Genomic DNA, 20,972 nt, shown 5'->3' on the forward strand with positions numbered 1-20,972 from the left:
TTCATAATACAGCTCTCTAGATGCAGAAAATAATAGAGCCTGGATTATGTCTGTACCGATCAATGATAGCTCTTTTACCTTCTTAGTATTCTTACATATGTATTTGTATTAATAAGTATGAGTTGAAATACTTCTGCTTTATGTTTAAGGAAATTGAATCTTATATGACACGTAAGGATAAAGCATTTCAAAGATCTGCACATAAATCCAGAAAAAAGTGTAGGAAAAGTGCATTCATTTAGAATTTTTACTAATTTAGATCAAAAGTCATGATTCTCAGGAATAAAGTTCAGATAATCTCTTTCATTGTGAATTAGGTCTTACTCATCAATAAAGGTTTAGCCAACCAAAAATCAATAACTTTTTTAAACAAAGAACTCAAGGAATTATATCTAATTGTGACTTACTTCCCATTTATAAGTAATTATTTTCAAATCTGTAATCCAGTAATTAATTCTTATATTACCTAAAATGTTTTATAGACATATTATTGCATAATGTAACCCTATTATAAATGGTAATGGTGTCATTGACTTGGCTCGTTTTACTTGTTTAGTGCCTGTTTGTTCTTAGTTTATAGTTGTTAATTCCCTTTATAGTATGACTTGTACTTGGAAGCAATAAAATCAAATTTCTTTATAAATATTTATGGCGCAGCCCTTTCCCTAAACCAGACTCTAGCCCTTTCCTAATTATTTCTAATAAGATCTGCTTACATCTTTTTTTTTTTCTTTTTGGCCTATGTAGCAGTATGTTCTGTATACTCCTTAGAAAATTTAATCCTGGATATTTACGCCTTAACTTCCAATCAATCAAAATCTTGCCAGCTTCATGTAGATCTGGTGTTAAAGTGTGGAAAGTTAGTACCTAGAATTTAAACAGGTGCTTTTGATGTAGAGTCTTCTTAGCATTCATAGACATGTGATCAAAAGGGATCACCAAGTGAATGAGTCCTCTTGAATATCAGTTTTTCCAGGAGCTGTTTTTTTCATTATCATATCTATGTTTATCTCTTGTTGAAAGTATCCATTCGTAGCAGGTAGCAAAAGGCAGACAGAATACGCTTTTTGAAATTTTTTGGTTCTTTTTATTTAGACCTTAAGGTTTTCAAGATCTCCTTTTCTCTCCTTGGTCTTAGGTAAGATTGAAGTTTACAAGTCTTTGGCTACATCTGTCCCCATAAAGAATGCAAATTTGTAGTTTCACAAGTTTGAGACACCAATAAAAAGCACAATCCAGTCTTTTACAAATGTCCTCTAGGCCAGATTTCATCACAAATACCGTAGTCCACCTTATCAGCAGGGGATATATTCTAAAACCTCCAGTGGATGCTTGAAACTATGGATAGTACCAGACCCTATATATACTATGATTTTTTTCCTCTCCATACAAACCGATGATAAAGCTTAATTTATAAATTAAGTAACAAGTAACAGGGACCTATAATAAAATATAACAATTATAATAAAATTATGTGAATGTGAGCTCTCTCTCTCTCTCAGATTCTCTTACTGCACTGTACTCACTCTTCTTGTGGTAACAGGAGATGATACAATGCCTATGTGATGAAGCTTCTTTGGGGTGTCTTCTTCCAGAAGAGCCCAGTTCCTTTTTTTTTTCTTTTTTTTTCTTTTTTTCTTTTTGTCTTTTCTAGGGCCGCACCCTCGGCATATGGAGGTTTCCAGGCTAGGGGTCTAATCGGAGCTGTAGCTACCGGCCTACACCACAGGCACAGCAACACAGGATCCAAGCCGCATCTGCAACCTACACCACAGCTCACAGCAACGCCGGATCTTTAACCCACTGAGCAAGGCCAGGGATCGAACCCGCAACCTCATGGCTCCTAGTCAGATTCGTTAACCCCTAAGCCACGACAGGAACTCCCCAGAAGAGCCCAGTTTCATCACCCCTGAAGATCTTTTTTGGATGATATCCCTGTTCCTTAATCAGCTCCTTCAGCACTCCCAGAAATGCAGCAGCAGCTTCTTCATTGGCACATTCCGCCTTTCCAATAATTTTTATGTTTTTCTGTCCAAATCTCTTCCTAAATCTGTGTAATCATCCTTTACTTGCAGTAAATGGCTTGGTGTCACTCGTTTTAGAGGATCCCTTGCTGAAGTGTTCCTGTAGGCTCAGTGCTTTCTGGCATAGCATGTTGCTGTCAATAGGAACACATTTTATGGTCATGTCCTCCACCCCAAAACTTAATGCTTTTTCCATCTTAACTAAGCACTTACCATGCACCGTGACCATAACTTTTGCAGTTTGAAGTGTGACATCAAATCTAGCACACATTTCTTTTTCCTCCTTCACAATTTGATGGGTAGAGGATTCATTCTTACTGTAGATCTTAGCAACCTCAGCATAGGATTTTTTTTTTTCTTTCCTCATTAAGTCAGGAACTTTCACCTTTTCACTTTTTTACAGCTTCTCTTTGGCAGACCTGAATTGCCAGCATCACTACTCTTGCACTTTGGGGCCATTATTAAGTAAAATAAAGGTGTATTGAACACAAGTACTGCAGTACAGTGACAGTCCATCTGATAACGAGGCGGCTCGGAGTGACTTACAGGCGGCATATATCAGACAAAGGGATGATTCATGTCTGGGGCAGGATAGAGTGGGATGGTACTCAGAATGGTGTGGAACTTAAAACTTGTGAATTTTTTATTTCTGGAATTTTCCATTTAGTATTTTAGGACTTCAGTCGACTGCGGATAACTGAAGCTGCAAAAAGCAAAAGGGTGGATGGGGGGACTACTGTAATGCCATTCCACTGCCATGTGCCAAGTTTAAAGTCCTATATTAGGTTACTCTGTAGTCAAAACAACCAAGCCCTGGTCCAGATTGCTATAAGACAAGAGCTTGTTGCACTGTCCCTTTTGTTCTGCCTATACATTCAGTGGTAGCATTCCCTTTTGTTATTTGACAGATAGTTTGGAAGAAGCAATGACTCCTTTATGAAAACTAACCAGGTTAGGTTATCTGTAGTAAGCCAGCTGATATCAGTAATCTTTGACATTGGCATCAAGTATGATAACAGAAGTGTTGTTTTATTTTTATTTTGCTATTGTGCTATTTCCTATAAATGCCCAAGGCTCATTATTTGAATTTTTTTAAATATATAGCTCTTCAACTATATCTAAGATTTCACTGCTAAGACTGTAGCCAGGCCTGAAACTTTATTAGAGACCCATGAGTTTGTGCTTACAAACACTTCCTTTAGCTCATAGTTTACTGTCCAAAAAGGCACTGCTGCTGCCATTTACAGTCGTTCCTCAAAAATGTGAACTACCTAAATATAACTCCAACAAAACACACACAGCATTTGCTGAGAAGTACCCAAGAAGCATTCTTGCAGATGACTTTTCACTTTGGTGAAAAGTACGGAATATGGACCTCATGTTCCATCTCTTTCTTTGAAGGATGTTGGAGCTTTCAAACTTGACTGGGTGAATTTGTATATTGAGTGTTACAAAGAGAAGTCAGTCTGCCTTTCTTTGGCTCTAATTGCAGAAAGTGAAGTCACTGCTTTTGCTGTCTTGGATCAAGACCAGAAGGAAATTGTTGATACCAATGGAGCTGGAGATGCATTTGTTGGAGGTACAGACTCATTTATTTCATACTTACTTATAAGTTAAACACTTCCTTTAACCCTTCTCTGCCACATAGCCAAGATTTATGAATTTAATAACTCTAATTTCTTCTTTTAAATAGTTAACTCCTAATATTCTTTCCATATGCTACTATCATTGCGAGTGTTATGAGAGTATATTACTAGGAAAATACGTATTTTTGGCTTAAAGATAATTTAATATTATGCTATATCCCAGTCATTTTCACAAGATTAATTGTGTCTGTCAGAATATTGCATAAACAAGCTACATCAAGTACAGTACATAGTATATTCATAGCCCTTCAGGCTTAAATGTTAACACATTGTTGTTCTTTAAAACGAGTTGTGAATATTAAATAGTATGCTAATAACTGAGGATGATGTTTTTGCATTATATCTTTAGTTAAAACATCTGTTTCTAATACAATAGTTGGTTGTTTATCAGGAAGGGTTAAATTGTTGTCTAGTTCAGGCTCAGTAAAAACTGGCACAGTTTATAGAAACTAAACCATTTTGGAAGGAGTAGTCTTTTTCTATAAGATCAAGACAATTGGAAGATTCTTGGCTTGGTGACTGAGGCTGATCTAAAATCTAATTCATTGTAATGATCGTTGTACAACTACAAATGTAGCAAAATCATTGAGTAATTAAAAAATAAATAAAATCTGATTCAAAAGTTCTTTTCATATGTCTAAACTCTTCTAGCTAAGTGTAGTTAAGCTAGGTTAAGATCTCCAGAAAGCTTCAGATTCCTGAATGATAAGCCCAGAAAAATCTCTCCTGATCTTTCTTTCTCATGACATCAAGCAAAACAAGGGGAGAAAGGCAAATGGAGCTGGCAGTTGTCCTCCTTTCCTTGGAAAATAAAGAGTTCTAGCTATGGCACAGTGGGTTAATGATCTGGCTTGTCTCTATGGAGGTACAGGTTCAATCCCGGCCTGGCACATTGGTTAAGGATCCAGTGTTGCTGCAGCTGTGGCTCAGATTCGATCCCTGGCCCAGGAACTTCCATATGCTGTGGGTGCAGCTGAAAAAAGAAAATGGGGGAAAAAGAAAAAAAAGACTGTGTGTTCATTTTAACTTAGCATTGTTTAAAATATCTATATTTTCTTTAATTTTAATGTTCTGTTTCACCAGCATTAATTTTTCATGTTTCCTTCTTTGAAACTTCATGCCTAGCTGTTAACATTAGACTGCCCCATGCCCTACTTTTTGGAAAAAGTACATACGACAGATAACATTCTTCTTAACTCTCCTGCATATGTCTTTTATTTCTTTACTCTGAAAGGCTCTATCATTGATTAAATTAGAGCGTTTTACAGCTGTTTTTCCTATTCCATACTGCTTCAGAACTATAAAAACAGGTAGACTAAAAATACCTTATCCAGAATTGGGCCAAATTCTTTCATATATTAAGGAAACAGTATTGACTACCTGGTTAGAAATTGGTTACACCAGGAATCTTAGTATAGAAAGTTAAACTTATCACCTATGTATATATTACTTAAGCATTTTAAAATATTTAAAACAGTAAGTCTTCTTTTTCTTTGATATTTAGTTGGGTACATCCTGAGGCCTTCATAGATATGAAGGCGACCTAATTAGCCACTGCTTCTGGCCCTGAGGCTCAGGGCTTCCTAGCCTTGCAACACTGGATCCCTTTATAGACCCTAACTACCTGTAATGCTTCCAGTACTAGGTAGGAATATATAGACTTGAGGGGAGAGAGAAGTCATTCTTAGGATACTGAAACAGGCCTACCCATTTGTGTTATGGTTGGAGCAATAAATGAATTACATCATCAAAGCACTTGGGTCCTTTGGATTTTTTCAGCCTCTTTTTTTAATCTCACCCTACTTACCTAGCCTCATTACATACTTATTGTTGAGATACAGGTAGGTGAGCAAAAAGGAAAGAATGTGGAACAGATGTCTGCAAACTTTTTTTTCTGAAGGGTCAGGTAGCAAATATTTTAGGCTTTGCAAGCCATATACAGGCTGTATTGCATACTCTTCTTGTTTTGTTTGCTTCCTTGTTTTTTTGTTTTGTTTTGTTTACACTACTCTAAAAATGTGAAAACCTTTCTTAGCTCTCCAGCTATACAAAAACAAGTCACAGGATAGATTTGGCTCTCAGACTGTAGTTTGCCAACCCCTTGTGTAACACATTGGCAGCTTCCTCACTTCATTCACTTTCATCATACCCAGGATTTCCCTGTTGACATCAATATAGAGAAAGTGGAAGGCGGCTGAAACTAGGCAGAACTTTACTGGCTAAATACCTCAACTAGGTAGCCATTTCCTCACTTTAACCCTACTCTGATTGGTTCCCAGGATAATCAGATCCTGAAAGACTGAGTCATGCAATGAGACGAATACTTAATGTCATTTTAACAAGGAAACTGGAGTTCCCATTGTGACTCAGTGGGTTACAAACCTGACTAGTATCCATGAGGATGCAGGTTCCATTCTTGGCCTCACTCAGTGGGTTAAGGATCTGGCATTGCCATGAGCTGTGGTGTGGATCGCAGACATGGCTCCGATCTGGCCTTGTTGTGTTGTAGGCATAGGCCGGCAGCTGACCTCCAATTTGACCCCTAGCCTGGGGACTGCCATATGCCACAGATGTGGCCCTAAAAAGCAAAATTTTAAAAAAGGAATTCTTATGTTGGCAAGCTCAGCACATTCTATGTAAGTCAAGCTATATAGGAATAGCAATAGGTAGCATTTATGTAGCACTTACTAGCCACTCAGTCAGTTTCTTTGGCGCTTTACGTACATTGACTCCATTAATTTTCATAAATTGAGGTAGGTTATTTTCAACCCCATTTTACTGATGAAAATACTGAGACACAGGGGGGTTAGGTAACTTGCCTCAAATCTTGTAGCTAGAAAGTTACAGAGCCAGGATTCAAACCGAAGCCATCTGGTTTGAGTCAGTGTTTTTACTGAACTGTACTGCTTCTCTAAACTTTTAGGGAAGTCTCATAATTAGGACTCAGAACCACAGACCACCCTTACAAACAAAGGCTTGTTTTGCCAAAGAGAATCTTCCTGTTGTCTGAATAGGTGATTTCATTTATTGAATAGGAGCTTTTGTTATCTGATAGGATTCTGAGGATTCCAACGTAAGATTGTTGCAGAAAAGAAACAGAAGGTGAAAGGGAAGAGAATCGAAGGACTGTAATCCCCAATGAGTTTGAACTGGGAGCTTTTTGCTAAGCAGTAGAATTGATTGCACTACAGAGCCACAGAAAGCCAGATCATAAACTTGCTTGGTCAGCATGGAATCCCAATACAGGGACTTATATGAATCACCTGTTTAATAGCACCAGGCTGATACATCCATCTTACAATAGAGATGGTCTTGTTATTTGGAAATACTCAAAAATCCATTAGTTAAAACCCCCTACTCCTATCTCTACACTAGGGAAAGCCTTTCTACTGGGATTGAAAACTCCAGCTCTCTTCTACCTTGAATGGAGAAGCAATGGCAACTTTTACATTTGCTCTGTAGTTTTTTTCTTTGCTTTATTGCCTAATTAACATATCTCCTTTCTGATTGACACATTCTATCTTTAGATGGTGAATATATTCCTCCTATTACTTTGAAGTTTTGCTGGCCTAAAAGCATTTCTTGGTTTTGTGACTGCATCACTGTATTCCAGTACCAATTTCACATTCTTGGATAAACCATGACTTCACCTACCATGTGCTAAATAAAACTACACATCCCAGCACCAGAGTGCCGTGTGTTCTTATTAGCCACATAAGAGATAGAGAACCCCAAATGTTCATAAATTAAATTCATAGTTCCATTTCAAGGGTTTAGTGACAGTGACCAATCCCTCTTACCTCTACAAGCAGACTTTGTTCTCCTTGGACATTTAAGCACTTTCTAATATCTGCCCTTTATTTGTCACTAGCCAGACCTGATGGGAAAACCCTTTTCACATTCTCCCTCAAAAGCCCAAGTGCTACGATTGTACCCTTGGAAATGGAGACAATTCTATAATCTCTAAGTATGATTTCCTAATTTCCCAGGTCAGTAGAAAATCTCTTCCTGTTGTCCTGCTGTGCTTTGTCACAGCAGGTCTGCCTTTTCATTTGGAACCCTCTTTGTCACTGCCATAGTAACAAATGGAAACATTGAGAACATTTTGTGACAGGCACTGTCATTGTTCCCAGTGAAATCTCTTCCCTGGTGCCTTCCCAGTAAATGAAACTGAGAAGAAAAATCATAACAAATAACATGAAAGGGGACCTAATCAATATGTTCCCAGTGGGCTGTCAATACTGGCCTGTGTTAATATGATTTAGTCATATGTTTTATGACAGCTGTAAGAATACGGACTAGACCTACAACTCATCTTTAGACTAAAAGTGAGTACACCTTTCATAGATTTATACCCAGGCACATATATATATAACTCTCAAATAAAAGACTAGAGACCTCACCCAAGAACCAACATCTTTAGGATTAAAAAACTTCATTAAGTGTGGTTAAGAGGCATATATAGCTCAGGACAGTTAATTTTGAATGACAGTAAAGGAACTGTGCTGCCTCTAATACTTTTTATTTTCAAATTTTTCATGACAGCTTTAGAAGGGAAAATGGTCATTACCTACAATATGCAGATGACTTTTAAAGCCACTTAGCAATCACAATGTAAATAATTATCCTACTTCCCATCTAATAAAAAAAGAGCATTAATTTCCCTTTTGAATTCATGCTCAGAAAAGGTTTTTAATTTTAATAAAAGATTTAAGTTTCCAGAACCAGGATACTACTTCCTTTTCATGTAGCACCTGTCTATACTTCTGAGGGCCATAGAAAATATCTAAATTATCTTTATGTTTTCTATTCTCGCTTTGCTGTTTGTTCCCAAACATTTGTAGTTCACTCTCCCATTCATCTTAACTGCTGCTTCATTGTGCTGTGCAAAGAAGTGGTGCAGAGTTCCTGTGACTTTTTTTTTCCCCTACACTACCTGCTTCCTTTGCTGTCCAGTTCAAAAGACTAAAAAATAAGTCAGTCAGTGTTGAATGTATCATTTCTCATACTTCTTCACTCAAAACCCCAAACCTTTATATGACCCAGTGTTTGCAGAAGACTTACTTGTAGATGGGAATGAAGATGGTCACTGTGCACTCCTGCCCATCCCACAGCAACAATAATCCCTTTCCCTGTCTCTTAGTTCTAGCAGGCCATCTTTGGTGTTTTAGTTCTTAAGCAGCAGTTCTCCTTAAAACCATCAGATGAGGGAGTCCTCTGGTGGCCTAGCAGATTGAGGCTCCTGCGTTCTTACCACTGTTGCCTGGTTGCTGCTGTGTGGCATAGGTTTGATCCTTGGCCCAGGAACGTCCACATACTGCCTGTGTGGCAAAAAAAAAAAAAAGAGAGAGAGAGAGAGAACCTGAAATAAACATTGCAATGCTCATTTAAAAAAAAAAAAAAAATCCAAAACACCAAATGAAGTATGGAATTGACTTGATTGTTAGGAATATGAAATATACCGCAGACAGCAACTCAAGTTCACGCAGAGGGAAGGGGAAGAGTCACTCCTTGCACAGTCTTGGAATTCTTCATGACATGCTACTCTGATGTTTCACATCCAGAAATTTCAATAAGCTGACATTGGACTAGGACCAAATTTCAAGAACCTTGCCTAAGATTATTAAAGCCTTTGTTGGTTTAAAGAGGTAAACATGATCCTCTCACTATGACCAACAAGGAGAAGAAATAGCTTTCATTCACATGGAATACAGGATTACTTTAGGGCGAAGTGTGGAATTTCTCACAAATATGAATGTTCCTCTAAGATCTAGTATCCTGAACAATCTCCATCCAGAAGCAGTCGTCAGTACATAATGGAATTCAAAGGACTTTGTCTTCTAGAGATTTGGATAAAATAAAGCTCTCAGACCCCAAAACTTAAATATGAACCTTGTATTTCCTATATTTGAAGATTATTAAGACATGTTTATTCTGAGAAAACAATGGTGGAATTTATAAGATTTTATTTAGTAGTAGAAGGCCAGAAAAAATGTTATAAGTAAAACTTCCGAAGTTAATTTTCTTAGAATTTTGAGGAGTTCCTGTCGTGGTGCAGTGGTTAACAAATCCAACTAGGAACCATGAGGTTTCGGGTTCGATCCCTGCCCTTGCTCAGTGGGTTAATGATCTGGCGTTGCCGTGAGCTGTGGTGTAGGTTGCAGACGCGGCTCGGATCCCCAATTGCTGTGGCTCTGGCGTAGGCCAGTGGCTACAGCTCCGATTCCACCCCTAGCCTGGGAACCTCCATATGCCGCGGAAGCGGCCCAAGAAATAGCAAAAAGACCAAAAAAAAAAAAAAAAAAGAATTTTGATATGACCCAAATACATATGTTTCACTTTCCTGGCCTATGATGTTTGTGAGTCCATTGGAACTAGTTTGAATCCAATAGCAGTTCCCAGCTGCTGTTACATGGATTTGGTCAATTTTACCTACCTAATCTGTCTGTCACATACAACCTGTATCAGTTAGGTTTTGCTGCATAACATACCACCCTCAAAACTTAGTGACTTAAAGCAGCAACCATCTATTTAGCTCCACAATCTCTTGATTGGCACCTGGGCCTAGACTCAAGTAGACAGTTCCTCTGGTCTCAGAAGTTCGAGGGAGTTCCTGTCGTGGCGCAGTGGTTAACGAATCCGACTAGGAACCATGAGGTTGCGGGTTCGGTCCCTGCCCTTGCTCAGTGGGTTAACAATCCGGCATTGCCATGAGCTGTGGTGTAGGTTGCAGATGAGGCTCAGATCCAGCGTTGCTGTGTCTCTGGCATAGGCGGGTGGCTACAGCTCCGATTCAACCCCTAGCCCAGGAACCTCCATATGCCATGGGAGAGGCCCAAAGAAACAGCAAAAGGACAAAAAAAAAAAAAAAAAAAGAAGAAGAAGTTCGAGATGTTAAGTAATTTGCCCAAGGTTACAATGGGCAAACTCAAAGTTTGATCCCAAAGTTCTTACCTCTAATCATCTTGTTATGCTCTAGTCCATTAGTATATCATCTTGTCTTCCCCTTCAAGTGAGGATAAATAGCCAAAGTGAGTTTCTAAAAACTAGTCTATAAAATGGTGCCAGTCTATGACCTAACAGAGAAAAGATGGTAGGAGCAACACAGTAAGTTTTCAAAAAGCTAAATATATTCAGTTTAAAATCTTGTCTTAGCAATGTTTGAGTTTGTTACAATGTGCCTTTATTGGCTCTGTAATTAATATAATCAAAATAATAAAATCACATGTTGATAGTACTGATACATAGCTTGGCCAACCTTGGGACCTAGCAAATATCTTAGCCATGGTGAATAAGTCATTAAAAACAATTTTCCAAACTATATGAAAATTTGTATGTAGTGTAACCTCTGATGTTATATGGCTGTTTACTAGCAACAGAGGTTTGAATAAAACAAACAAAAATCATCAATGTGATTACTAAATTCCCAGCTATCTTCACGTCAGGTATGAGTTCTCAAACCTAGGGTATGAACACAAGGATCATAATTTATTTTTCTTTTTCTTTTTTGGCTTTTTTTTAGGGCCACACCTGTGGCATATGGAAGCTCCCAGGCTAGTGGTTGAATCACAGCTACAGCTGCTGGCCTACGCCACAGCCAGGCCCAATTAGAGCCATGCCTGCAACCTGCACCACAGCTCTGCTGCAATGCTGGATCCCTGACCCTCTAGGCAAGGCCAGGTATCGAACCTGCATCCTCATGGATACTAGTTAGACTTGTTTACAATGCACCACAACGGGAACTCCTATCTTTCATTTAATTGTCCGGTTTACATTGATATTTTAGATAATTAAAATGTGTGTTTTATTTCTAGCCCATGAAATAAATGACAAATTAAAACCAGTTTCTGTCAGCAAGTGCACTTAGAATTTTAGAACCACCCTGCTGTGAGGAATTGTCAGTTGATCAAATACAGGTTTTTGAACCGAGTTAAATAATAACAAAATTAGTTATCTTGCTTATGAATTAGGGCATAAATAAGCTTACTTTCAGCTCCTTATTCCCCAGCTATGACTATCCTGGTGAGTCTTTTTGTTTTTAATTATATTGCTTAAAATGTTAAGTGCTGAAAGGGAGTATTTTTAAAAATCATGTTTTCTGATTTTCAGGTTTTCAAATTGTTTTCAACAGTGAAACTGTGCTTAAATGAGATTTTATCTGCATCAGAATGAAATGAGATTAAACAAATCCCCATTTGACCCTATCCACATTTTATTTGGTGGCTTATAAAGCAACTCCCTTGAATGAGTTGCCATTAGGTATGAAAACCTAACATGGTCTATTAAAAAGCCTGCACTTGATGGATGAGGAAAATGAGGCCCAAAGAAAGAGAGTTGATTGCAAATATTCAGTACTAGAAGCCAGATCTCCTGACTCATTAATTCGTGATCAAGTAATTATATATGTTCATAACTCAAATGAATGTTGTTAGTTAAGTAGTCTGTCATATAGGCCTCTTGGAAATATATAGGTCAAGAGTCAATACCCTAAATGAGTAAAGCCTTTGATGTAGGTTTTTGGCACGTGAATATCCAAGATGTTTAACAATAAACAGAAGCATATGCTAAATTTTATTTTGGGAACCACATCAAGAGATCACACATTACATTTAAAATTCAAATTCTAACCTCATCTTTTACATTTTTATTCCAAAGAATGATCTTCAAAACAGTATTTTAAAAGGGGTTGAGGCCGCAAGACCTTATCCATACAAGTAAAACACACTGCTTACTGGTACTCTTCAGGAGCTTCTTTCCTGAATTAGAGGCTTGTTTTTTTGTTTGTTTTAATTCAAATGCAATATCCCATGCCATGTTAATAGAATTGGACAAGTTTCCATTCTCAGAGACCAGGAAAAGGAAATAAGTTGTCTTCATTGTTACAGCACTGACCACTGCCTATATGTTATACCATACTGCTCCCTCGCTCACTTTGTGTGGGAGGGTGTGTTGTGCTGAACTCTCATAAAGGAACCTTTGCACTGAATTGACTTCCTGTCCATGTCAGTCACTACACCATCTGACACCATTTAGGCTTTGGTTTTCATTATGCAAATACCTGCTAGGTCAGATCTTACCCTGACAGGCACAGCAGCTTTTTAAGTTATTTGAAAATGTAATGTTTGTTGATTTCTTTTTTTTCCAGGAAAAAAAAAAATCCATGTTTTCTAACATATGAGTCACAAGTTATTATTTAAGTTCATGACTAGTTAGTAGTCAAGATAAAGTCAAAACAAAACAAAAATTTACCAACTAGACTACATAGAAAATAAACGAAAAAAAAAAAGTTTACATCTGAGCCTTTTTCAGCAGGGGGAAACCATTACTTTGTCACATCTGGGTAGTCTAAGCCAGCCAAATTGAAGTGGGAATTTCCTGCCATATGTTAGTTCTTTGAGCAACCTGTGAACATCTAAAAGAGGGTATATGAGTTCTTGTTTGGTAGAGCTGCAGCCACTGTGGAGGCTTGCTCCTAATAGGTAGCAGGCATTTTTATGTACTGCCACTAGTCAGGAGGTTGTGTAGCCTGTCTGTTGCTCACACTCTTTGCTCTTGTTAAATGCATTAATTGGGAGGGCACAATATCAGATCTCCCGGATATTATAGCAAGAGTGAACACTATGTTGAAATGACTTCCCAAATGGAGATGACAGAAGTTTTGTTTCATTAATAAAAAGAAGGTTAGACGGAGCCACCACAGGTATTCCAGATAACTTGTATAGGATCATTTTATAAAGTCAATGAAGACCAAAATAAGCCTCTTTAATATAAAGGAAAATAGAGAATCTGAAATGGCAGGGAAAATACCAACTGTTTATATCAGCCAGGTGCACATGGGAATTAGGAAGCAAAAATTTCATGCAGAAGAGTTGTGTGCAAAAAGTAGAAATGCTTTATCCAGTTGAAACAGGAGACATTTTTCAGGGGGGAAAGAAGACTTTCCACATGATCTCACTGTTTTTGTCATCCTCTGTAAGGGAAAATATTGACATTTACCAGACTGTTTGCTCCAGCTTTCTGATCTCCTGCAGTTTATTTTTATAACAACCTTATCGATGGGCCTCTTACCCAGCTCTCTAGGTTTAACTGAGTTGAGTCGATTTGTTACCACAGCTTCAAGTAGCTGTTACAGAACAAGCAAGACATCCTAATAAAGCTGTAAACGTGTTTACTCAAACAGAGTATTGATTTTACTTGGAGAGGGAGAAGCCGGTGCTTAGCACAATGTCAGGGTGGATGAATTTCACTGCAGTTTTTCATTGTCATCTGTCATGGTTGTGAAACACTAAGTAAAGCCATCAGAGGATAATTACAAGTACCAGAAATGTAGCCCCTAAAATCAGTTAACCGCTTGGGAGTTTCATAGCTTAATTAGCCTTTATTAAAAATTTCGTCTAGTAATAGTAGTCAAGCACTTTTAATGGTGCTTTCAGGTAGCACAAGATTTCATTTTTGTGACTTGTTAAATATATGAATTTAATGACTAAGGGTTTTTCAGACTTTTTCTCATTCTAGTAATTAGGCTGACACTAAAACACATTATAAAGAGACAGTGATCTGTTCTCATATCAACAGAAGTACATGGTTTTTCTGCAAAATCAATTTTAAGGAAGAGGTAAAGCAATTATAGAATATTTAGAACACATCTTTATAGGAAAAAAAAAAAAAAAAACACCCAGTTAGCATCCTTATTAAATCTAAATGTTTTTGTAGCACATGACCTAGACACAAAAAACTGTCAATGCCATCCTCGTTTCTTAATACCTTCCTTCATTAATGACATATCTTTTTAAAATATTCTAGCCTGCTGTAAGTTATTCATTATCTTAAAGATGAAAGTTGATGCACAACTGTAGAAAAGACAAGGGTCAGATTGAGGAGTTGCTTACCTTCTACAGAAATTGTGTTAGCTTTTGAATTTGATGCAAGTTATTCCTGTAATCACTCTACCTGCCCTCTTCCAAATGACTTGAAAAACATCACAGTTGAAACAGATCACCTAGGATGATGAACACAAAAATGAAAATATTAAAAATGTTTTATCATTATATTTAAAATGAGTGTTCCCATATGTATTCATTGCCTTATAGTAAACTTCTCGTCTTCTCACACTACTTGTCCCAGGCTGCCTAAATAGCTCATTAAAATGGTAATATCTGAGGGAGGACTGGTTTTAAAGCCTAGGAGTAACAGACTGTCAAAAAGAACATTGAAAAATGTTGCGGGAGGGTCCTTTGCCCAAGTTATAAGCCAAATTCTACCCCGAGTTAAATCTTTAAGCCCTGAAGCAGCAGGTTGTAAAATTTTGTTACATAAGAAGGCACCACCAAAATTCTTTCTTTTAATTTTTCAGAGGGTAGAGAAAGAAATTGGTTTTTCACAGCTGTATTTAGATTCTATATTAAAGTATTCAAAGACAGGCAAAATAAAGGATATAGATTTATGATTAAAATGTATCATTCTGTTTTTTCTATGTGCATTTCAAAACCCCCACAATACAGTAATTTATTTTTGTTCTGTTCAATTTTCTTAAGAATGACAACTATGTGAGGGAGCTTGTTGTCAAGGAAGTGTGGGGAGGGATGGGAATAGGATAGAGTAGGGCAGCCATACTTTGGCTTTAAGGTACTATTTCATCCGACTCCTTTGGTCAAAGGCACAGAAACCCATTTCTAGCTCAGGATAAAGATTTTTTTTTTTTTTTTTTTAAAGGAAACACACAAGCATTAAAGGAGCCGTTATAACAAAGTGGTTAAGACAGTAGGTCAAAAGACATGGATTTGAGTTCTCGTAAGCCATTAACTATTTGTGGAACTGTGGACAAGCTATTTAATGTCTCTGGGCCTCAGTTTTCTCATTGATGACAATGAGTATAATGAGTACTTGTCTCATTTGGGTAATTATAAACGTTGAATGAAATAATGTTTATGAGCACAGTGCCTGACACATAGTAAGGATTCAGTAAGTGTTAGCCAGTCATAAAAGGAATCTTAGATAAGTTTTCACTAAGAGTGGAGCCAGGTGATGATTCTAGATACCAGTCAGTTCTAGGGACCTCAAGAGCAGATATTCATGGATCTTCACTCCAGTACTCACCCATTAATGTTATGCAGCTGCATTGCATGTCTGCTTCTTCCTACCTCAAAGTCAGCTGCTAGGTCTTTCTTTGCTTTCCATTCTGGCTTCTGAAAGAGAATACTAGGTTAGCTCAATTCACTTTTTGTGCCATTCATAAGTAAGACACTGGAAGAACATTTGGGGTCAGATGTCCTCCTCTTGGTCCAGTTAGTAGTAAGTGTTGACTTACTTGCTGAAAACACATCAACTGACCCCCTCAGTGGTGCTAGAGGTGAGGTAGTTTTTCTCAAAAGAGCAATGGATGGGTGGGCTCTGTACACTTGTATGTTTGCATGCCTCATCTATACCCTTTTTCTCATACTTGAGAGCTCTGAAAGTGTTCCCTACAATATGATCCATCTTGACACAATACATAGAACATCAGACACCTTATGTCTTAAGCTGGAAACCTAGGAGTCATTCTTAATGCATTTCCTTCCCCTCTATCCAAACCTTTAGTGAATTCTTTTCGGCCCAATTTTAAGAATATATCCCATGTCACCTTACCTCAAATCCATTCACTTTTCTGCCATGTCTTTAACTCAGGCCTATTTTCTGCTTACTGCAGTAGCTTCTTCACTGGTCTCCCTACTTTTACCCTTTTTGGAACTCTATTCCATTTTTCTACACAGTGGCCCAAATATTTATTTTAAGAAGAAATCAAATTATTTCACTCCCCTGCTTACAACCTTCCAGTGGCTTCTATTTGGATTTAGACTAAAAGTCTAAATTTCTATAGTGGACTAAAAGGATCTATATGATCTGCAGTCTCTCCATCTGTGTTTCCTGTCCCTTTCACCTTTGTTCGCATGCTCTGGCTATGCTGTTCTTCTTTCAGGCCTTAGACACTTCACACATGGAATTCCCTTTGCTCTTCCGGAGTTCCTTTTGTGGCTCAATGGTTACAAATCTTATTAGTATCCATGAGAATGCAGGTTCGATCCCTGGCCTTGCTCAGTGGGTTAAGGATCCAGCATTGCCATGAGCTGTGGTGTAGGTCACAGATGCAGCTCGGACCCTGCGTTGCTGTGGCTGTGGTGTAGGCCAATATCTGCAGCTGCATTTCAGCCCCTAGCCTGGAACTTCCACATGCCACAAGTTAGGCCCTAAAAAGCAAAAAAAAAAAAAAAAAAAAATCACTCTTCCTCACTCTACATGGTTGTCTTTTCCATCCTCAATCTCAAAAAGTATTCTCTAATCATTATGTGCAACCTGGGTCCCTTCATTATCCTGTACTGCTTTACACAGTCCTTTTCCTTAGTAGCACTTAACATTTTCTGAAATTATCATATTTACTTATTACTTAATTACTAACATTACTTTTTTAAAAAAATCTCTTCCATTAATATATGAGCTTAAAGAGAGCAAGGACTGAATGTGTCTTATTCACCAATGTATCCCCAGGATCCACCACAGTGCCTGGCATAGAGTAGATACTCAGCATTAGTTGTAAAAATGAGTAAGTCAGTTAATCACCTGCATAGCTACAGACTTGCCCCCTACCATCAAATAAAAACCATTCTGTTCAGGAAGCAGCATTTAGTATCAGTTGTCTTTATTAGCTATAGTCTGCATAAGAAAACTAATTTTCACAATTATAATCCTGAACATCAGCTCCTGATATAATAGACCATAGCAGACAGGCTAGAGGCTCTAGTTGAGGTTTTGCAGAATGTATTGAAGTTATCCAGTAGATCTCTCAATATGGTTTGCTAAAATGCCCAGTAGAATGTCTAGTGCATCAAATAACAGCACCCTTATCTTGACCTACCTAGGATCTTAATTGCAAGTTCCTTACTGGGAGTGGGATAAAATGTTGTTCCTCCACAGGAAAGGCTATGACACTGTTTAGTGAAGAATACTTGACACGAATTCATACTGGGACATACCCCCGATGTTTCATTTTCCACATAGTTTCCTAAGTTTTGAGCCACAGAATTGTTCATTTTTTTTAAATAATGATTTTTATTTTTTCCATTATAGCTGGTTTACAGTGTTCTATCAGTTTTCTACTATATAGCAGGGTGACCCAGTTACACATACATGTATGCATTCTTTTTTCTCACATTACCATGCTCCATCATAAGTGACTAGACATAGTTCCCAGTGCTATACAGCAGGATCTCATTGCTTATCCATTCCAAAGGCAATAGTTTGCATCTATTAACCCATGAAGATGTGGTGTATATACACAATGGAATACTACTCAGCCATAAAAAAGAACAAAATAATACCATTTGCAGCAACATGGATGGAACCAGAATTGTTCTTTTTAACTTGTGTCAGCACCCACATCAAATCACTTGTTTATCCTCCTTCTTATCCTTATTATCTATCACCTAGGACAGTGGTTCTCAAGCTTGAGCTTGCATCAGAATCACCTGAAGGACTTATTAAAAGATAAATTGCTGGGTCCCATCCTCAAGCTTCTGGTTCAGTAGGTCTGGAATAGGGCTTAGGTCATATTGAAGCTCCTGGTCCAGGGACCACACTTAGGGAGAAACTCCAAGAATATTGCAGTAGACTCATATGATCTCTGCCAACAGTCTCTTTCATAGTAAGTTCTCACTCTGTACTTCTGCCAGGATTATTTTTAAAGCATTTATGTGGCTTTCTCTCCTAAAATTCTAAAATCCTCATGGATTAACATTATGTTTTAACCATCCTTGGGTCCTTTGATGTCTAGCACAGTACCTAGTGATAATAGACATGAGTAACTGTTGGTTGATTGAATAAATCAAAGTATTTTTAATAGCCTTCTAGGTTTTTATTTTTCATTTGCTTCTTATGAAAAAAATCAAGTGTTGGAGTGGTAGTGGCATGAGTCTAGTGAATTAAGGAGTCACATTTGTCAATGTTTTAATTTATATCTTATTCTCTCCCCTCTTCTGTGATAAAAATACAGTCTTAAAAAAAAATACAGCCTTGGAGTTCCCATTGTGGCTTACTGGGTTAAGAGCACAACATAGTGTCTATGAAGATGCAGTTTCGATTCCTGGCCTCGTTCAGTGGGTTAAGAGGATCCGACATTTCCATGAGCTGTGATATAGGTCACAGATGCAGCTCAGATCCAGCATTGCTGTGGCTATGGTGTAGGCCAGCAGCTCCAATTCAACTCCTATCCTGGGAACTTCCATATGCCCAAGATGCAGCCTTAAAAAAAAGAATACATATATACAGACTTTAAATTGACTGTCTTATGTGCTGTGTGGCAGCATGTATCTGGTAACCATTGGTCTAGATGATATAGCAGGCCAGTCTAAGAGAACACATAAATCATCACTTAGGTAGAGATATCTAACAAGGATGAAAAATAAATAATTGGAAAGTGAAATAGACCCAGAAATGAACTAAGAGCAAATTTTTTTACAGGAATGAAAACAAGGAGAATATAGATAGAATTTAGCACTGTTGGTTGCTATAAAATATTGTATCAGGTTTGCTTTAATTACACGGTAATGCCTCTGAGAACAAAGGTAATTACATGATAACTTATGTTAGTACTCCCACATTATCTCTTAATAACTATGTAATTAACTTGTCACTACTACACAGTGTGTAGTTCGATATTACTCATGTATAAAGAACATGGATAACTCAAATGAATGAGATGGGGTGGGGTTAGAAATGGAGACGGTCGGAGAAGCATAGTATTATAGCAGTCAGGAATGCAAATGATATTAGATCACTGACCCAGTCCTTGAGTATGTGATTCAAAGCCATGGAGACTACCAGCAGAATCTAAAGTGAATCATGTAGCTTTCCGGAGACAACAAATATACCATAAAGTAAGTTTACCAAGCAGGGAGGGAGTTCCTTGGTGGACTAGCAGTTAAGGATTCAGTGTTGTCACTGATGTGGCTCAGGTTTGATCCCTGCCCAGGAACTTCTGCATGCCATGGGTGCAGCCAAAAGAAAAGAAAAAGATGAGCAGTTGTTTACCAAGCAGTGAAATAGGTAACTGAAATATAATGGGATATAATGCATGTATTTATCTTTTAGGAGGGTTTTATTTTTAAGTAAGTATTAAGATTTTTTTTTAATGGAAAAAACTTTTCACTCATATCATTTTACTAACATCCTGAGTTTACATGTGTGGTCTGTGTGGTGAGGAGGTACAGAACCAGCAGCTCTCATTCATTGCTGATAGGAGTTCAGATTAGTATAGCCGCTTTGCAAAACAGTTTGACAGTTTCTTAGAAAATACACTCTTACTATATGATCCAGCAGTTGTGCTCTTTGGTTGCCTAAGTGATCTGACAACTTTGGGTGCATGTGAAAACCTGCACACAGATGTGTACAGCAGCTTTATGCATAATTGACAAAACTTAGAAGCAACCAAGATGTCCTTCAATAGGGGACTGGTAAACAAACGGTGATATATCCATTCAATGTTCAGTTATAAAAAATTATAAAAAGAAACAAGCTATTGGAGTTTCCGTCATGGCTCAGTGGCTAACGAACCCAACTAGTAACCATGAGGTTGCAGGTTCGATCCCTGGCCTTGCTCAGTGGGTTAAGGATCCGGTGTTGCTGTGAGCTGTGGTTTTAGGTAGCAGATGTGGCTCAGATCCTACGTTGTTGTGGCTGTGGCGTAGGTCGGCAGCTACAGCTCTGATTCAACCCCTAGCCTGGGAACCTCCATATGCTACACTTGTGGCCCTAAAAAAAAGAAACAAGCTATTAGGCCATGAAATGACAGGGAGAAATTCAAACACATCATGCTAAAAGAAAGAAGCCAGTTTGAAAAGACTACAAACAGTATGAATCCAACTATATAACATCTGAAAAAGACAAAACTATGGAGACAGTAAAGAGATCAGTGGTTGTCAGGGGCTCAGTTTAGTGGGTGGTAGGGATGAGCAGGTAGAGTACAGGGGTTTTTTAGGGCAGTGAAACTATTGTGTGATATTGTGATGGTGGATAACAAATCATTGTATATTTTTAAATCCTGTAGAATGAACAACACAGAATGAACCCTAATGTTGTAAACCATGAATGCTAGTGAATCATCATTGGCTCATTAATTGTAACAGTGTACCTACTACACTAATGCAAGATGTTAATGATAAGCGAGACTAAGGAATGGGGAGATGAGAAGGTATACAAGAATCCTATGCCTTCTGTTCAGTTTTTCTATAAATCTAAAGCTGCTCAAAAAATAATCTTTTGGGAGTTCCCTTCA

General features: G+C 37.8%; 1 protein-coding gene across 4 annotated transcripts in view; it reads left to right on the forward strand.

Annotated features, from left to right (window-relative positions):
* Positions 1 to 20,972, forward strand: part of ADK (adenosine kinase) — a 481,834-nt gene that overhangs the window by 446,303 nt on the left and 14,559 nt on the right. For all 4 annotated transcript variants that reach the window (XM_084997382.1, XM_003359240.5, XM_003359241.5 and 1 more), the window contains one exon: positions 3,517 to 3,603. In XM_084997382.1, coding sequence (XP_084853508.1) covers positions 3,517 to 3,603 — 87 coding nt within the window. The remainder of the gene's footprint in view (positions 1 to 3,516; positions 3,604 to 20,972) is intronic.

The sequence above is a fragment of the Sus scrofa genome, chromosome 14 (genome assembly GCF_054392235.1).
Source record: "Sus scrofa isolate SSC_HxYL_T2T_F1_AM1 chromosome 14, Sscrofa_HxYL_maternal_Yorkshire_Landrace_v2.0, whole genome shotgun sequence".
Taxonomy (NCBI): Eukaryota; Metazoa; Chordata; class Mammalia; order Artiodactyla; family Suidae; genus Sus; species Sus scrofa.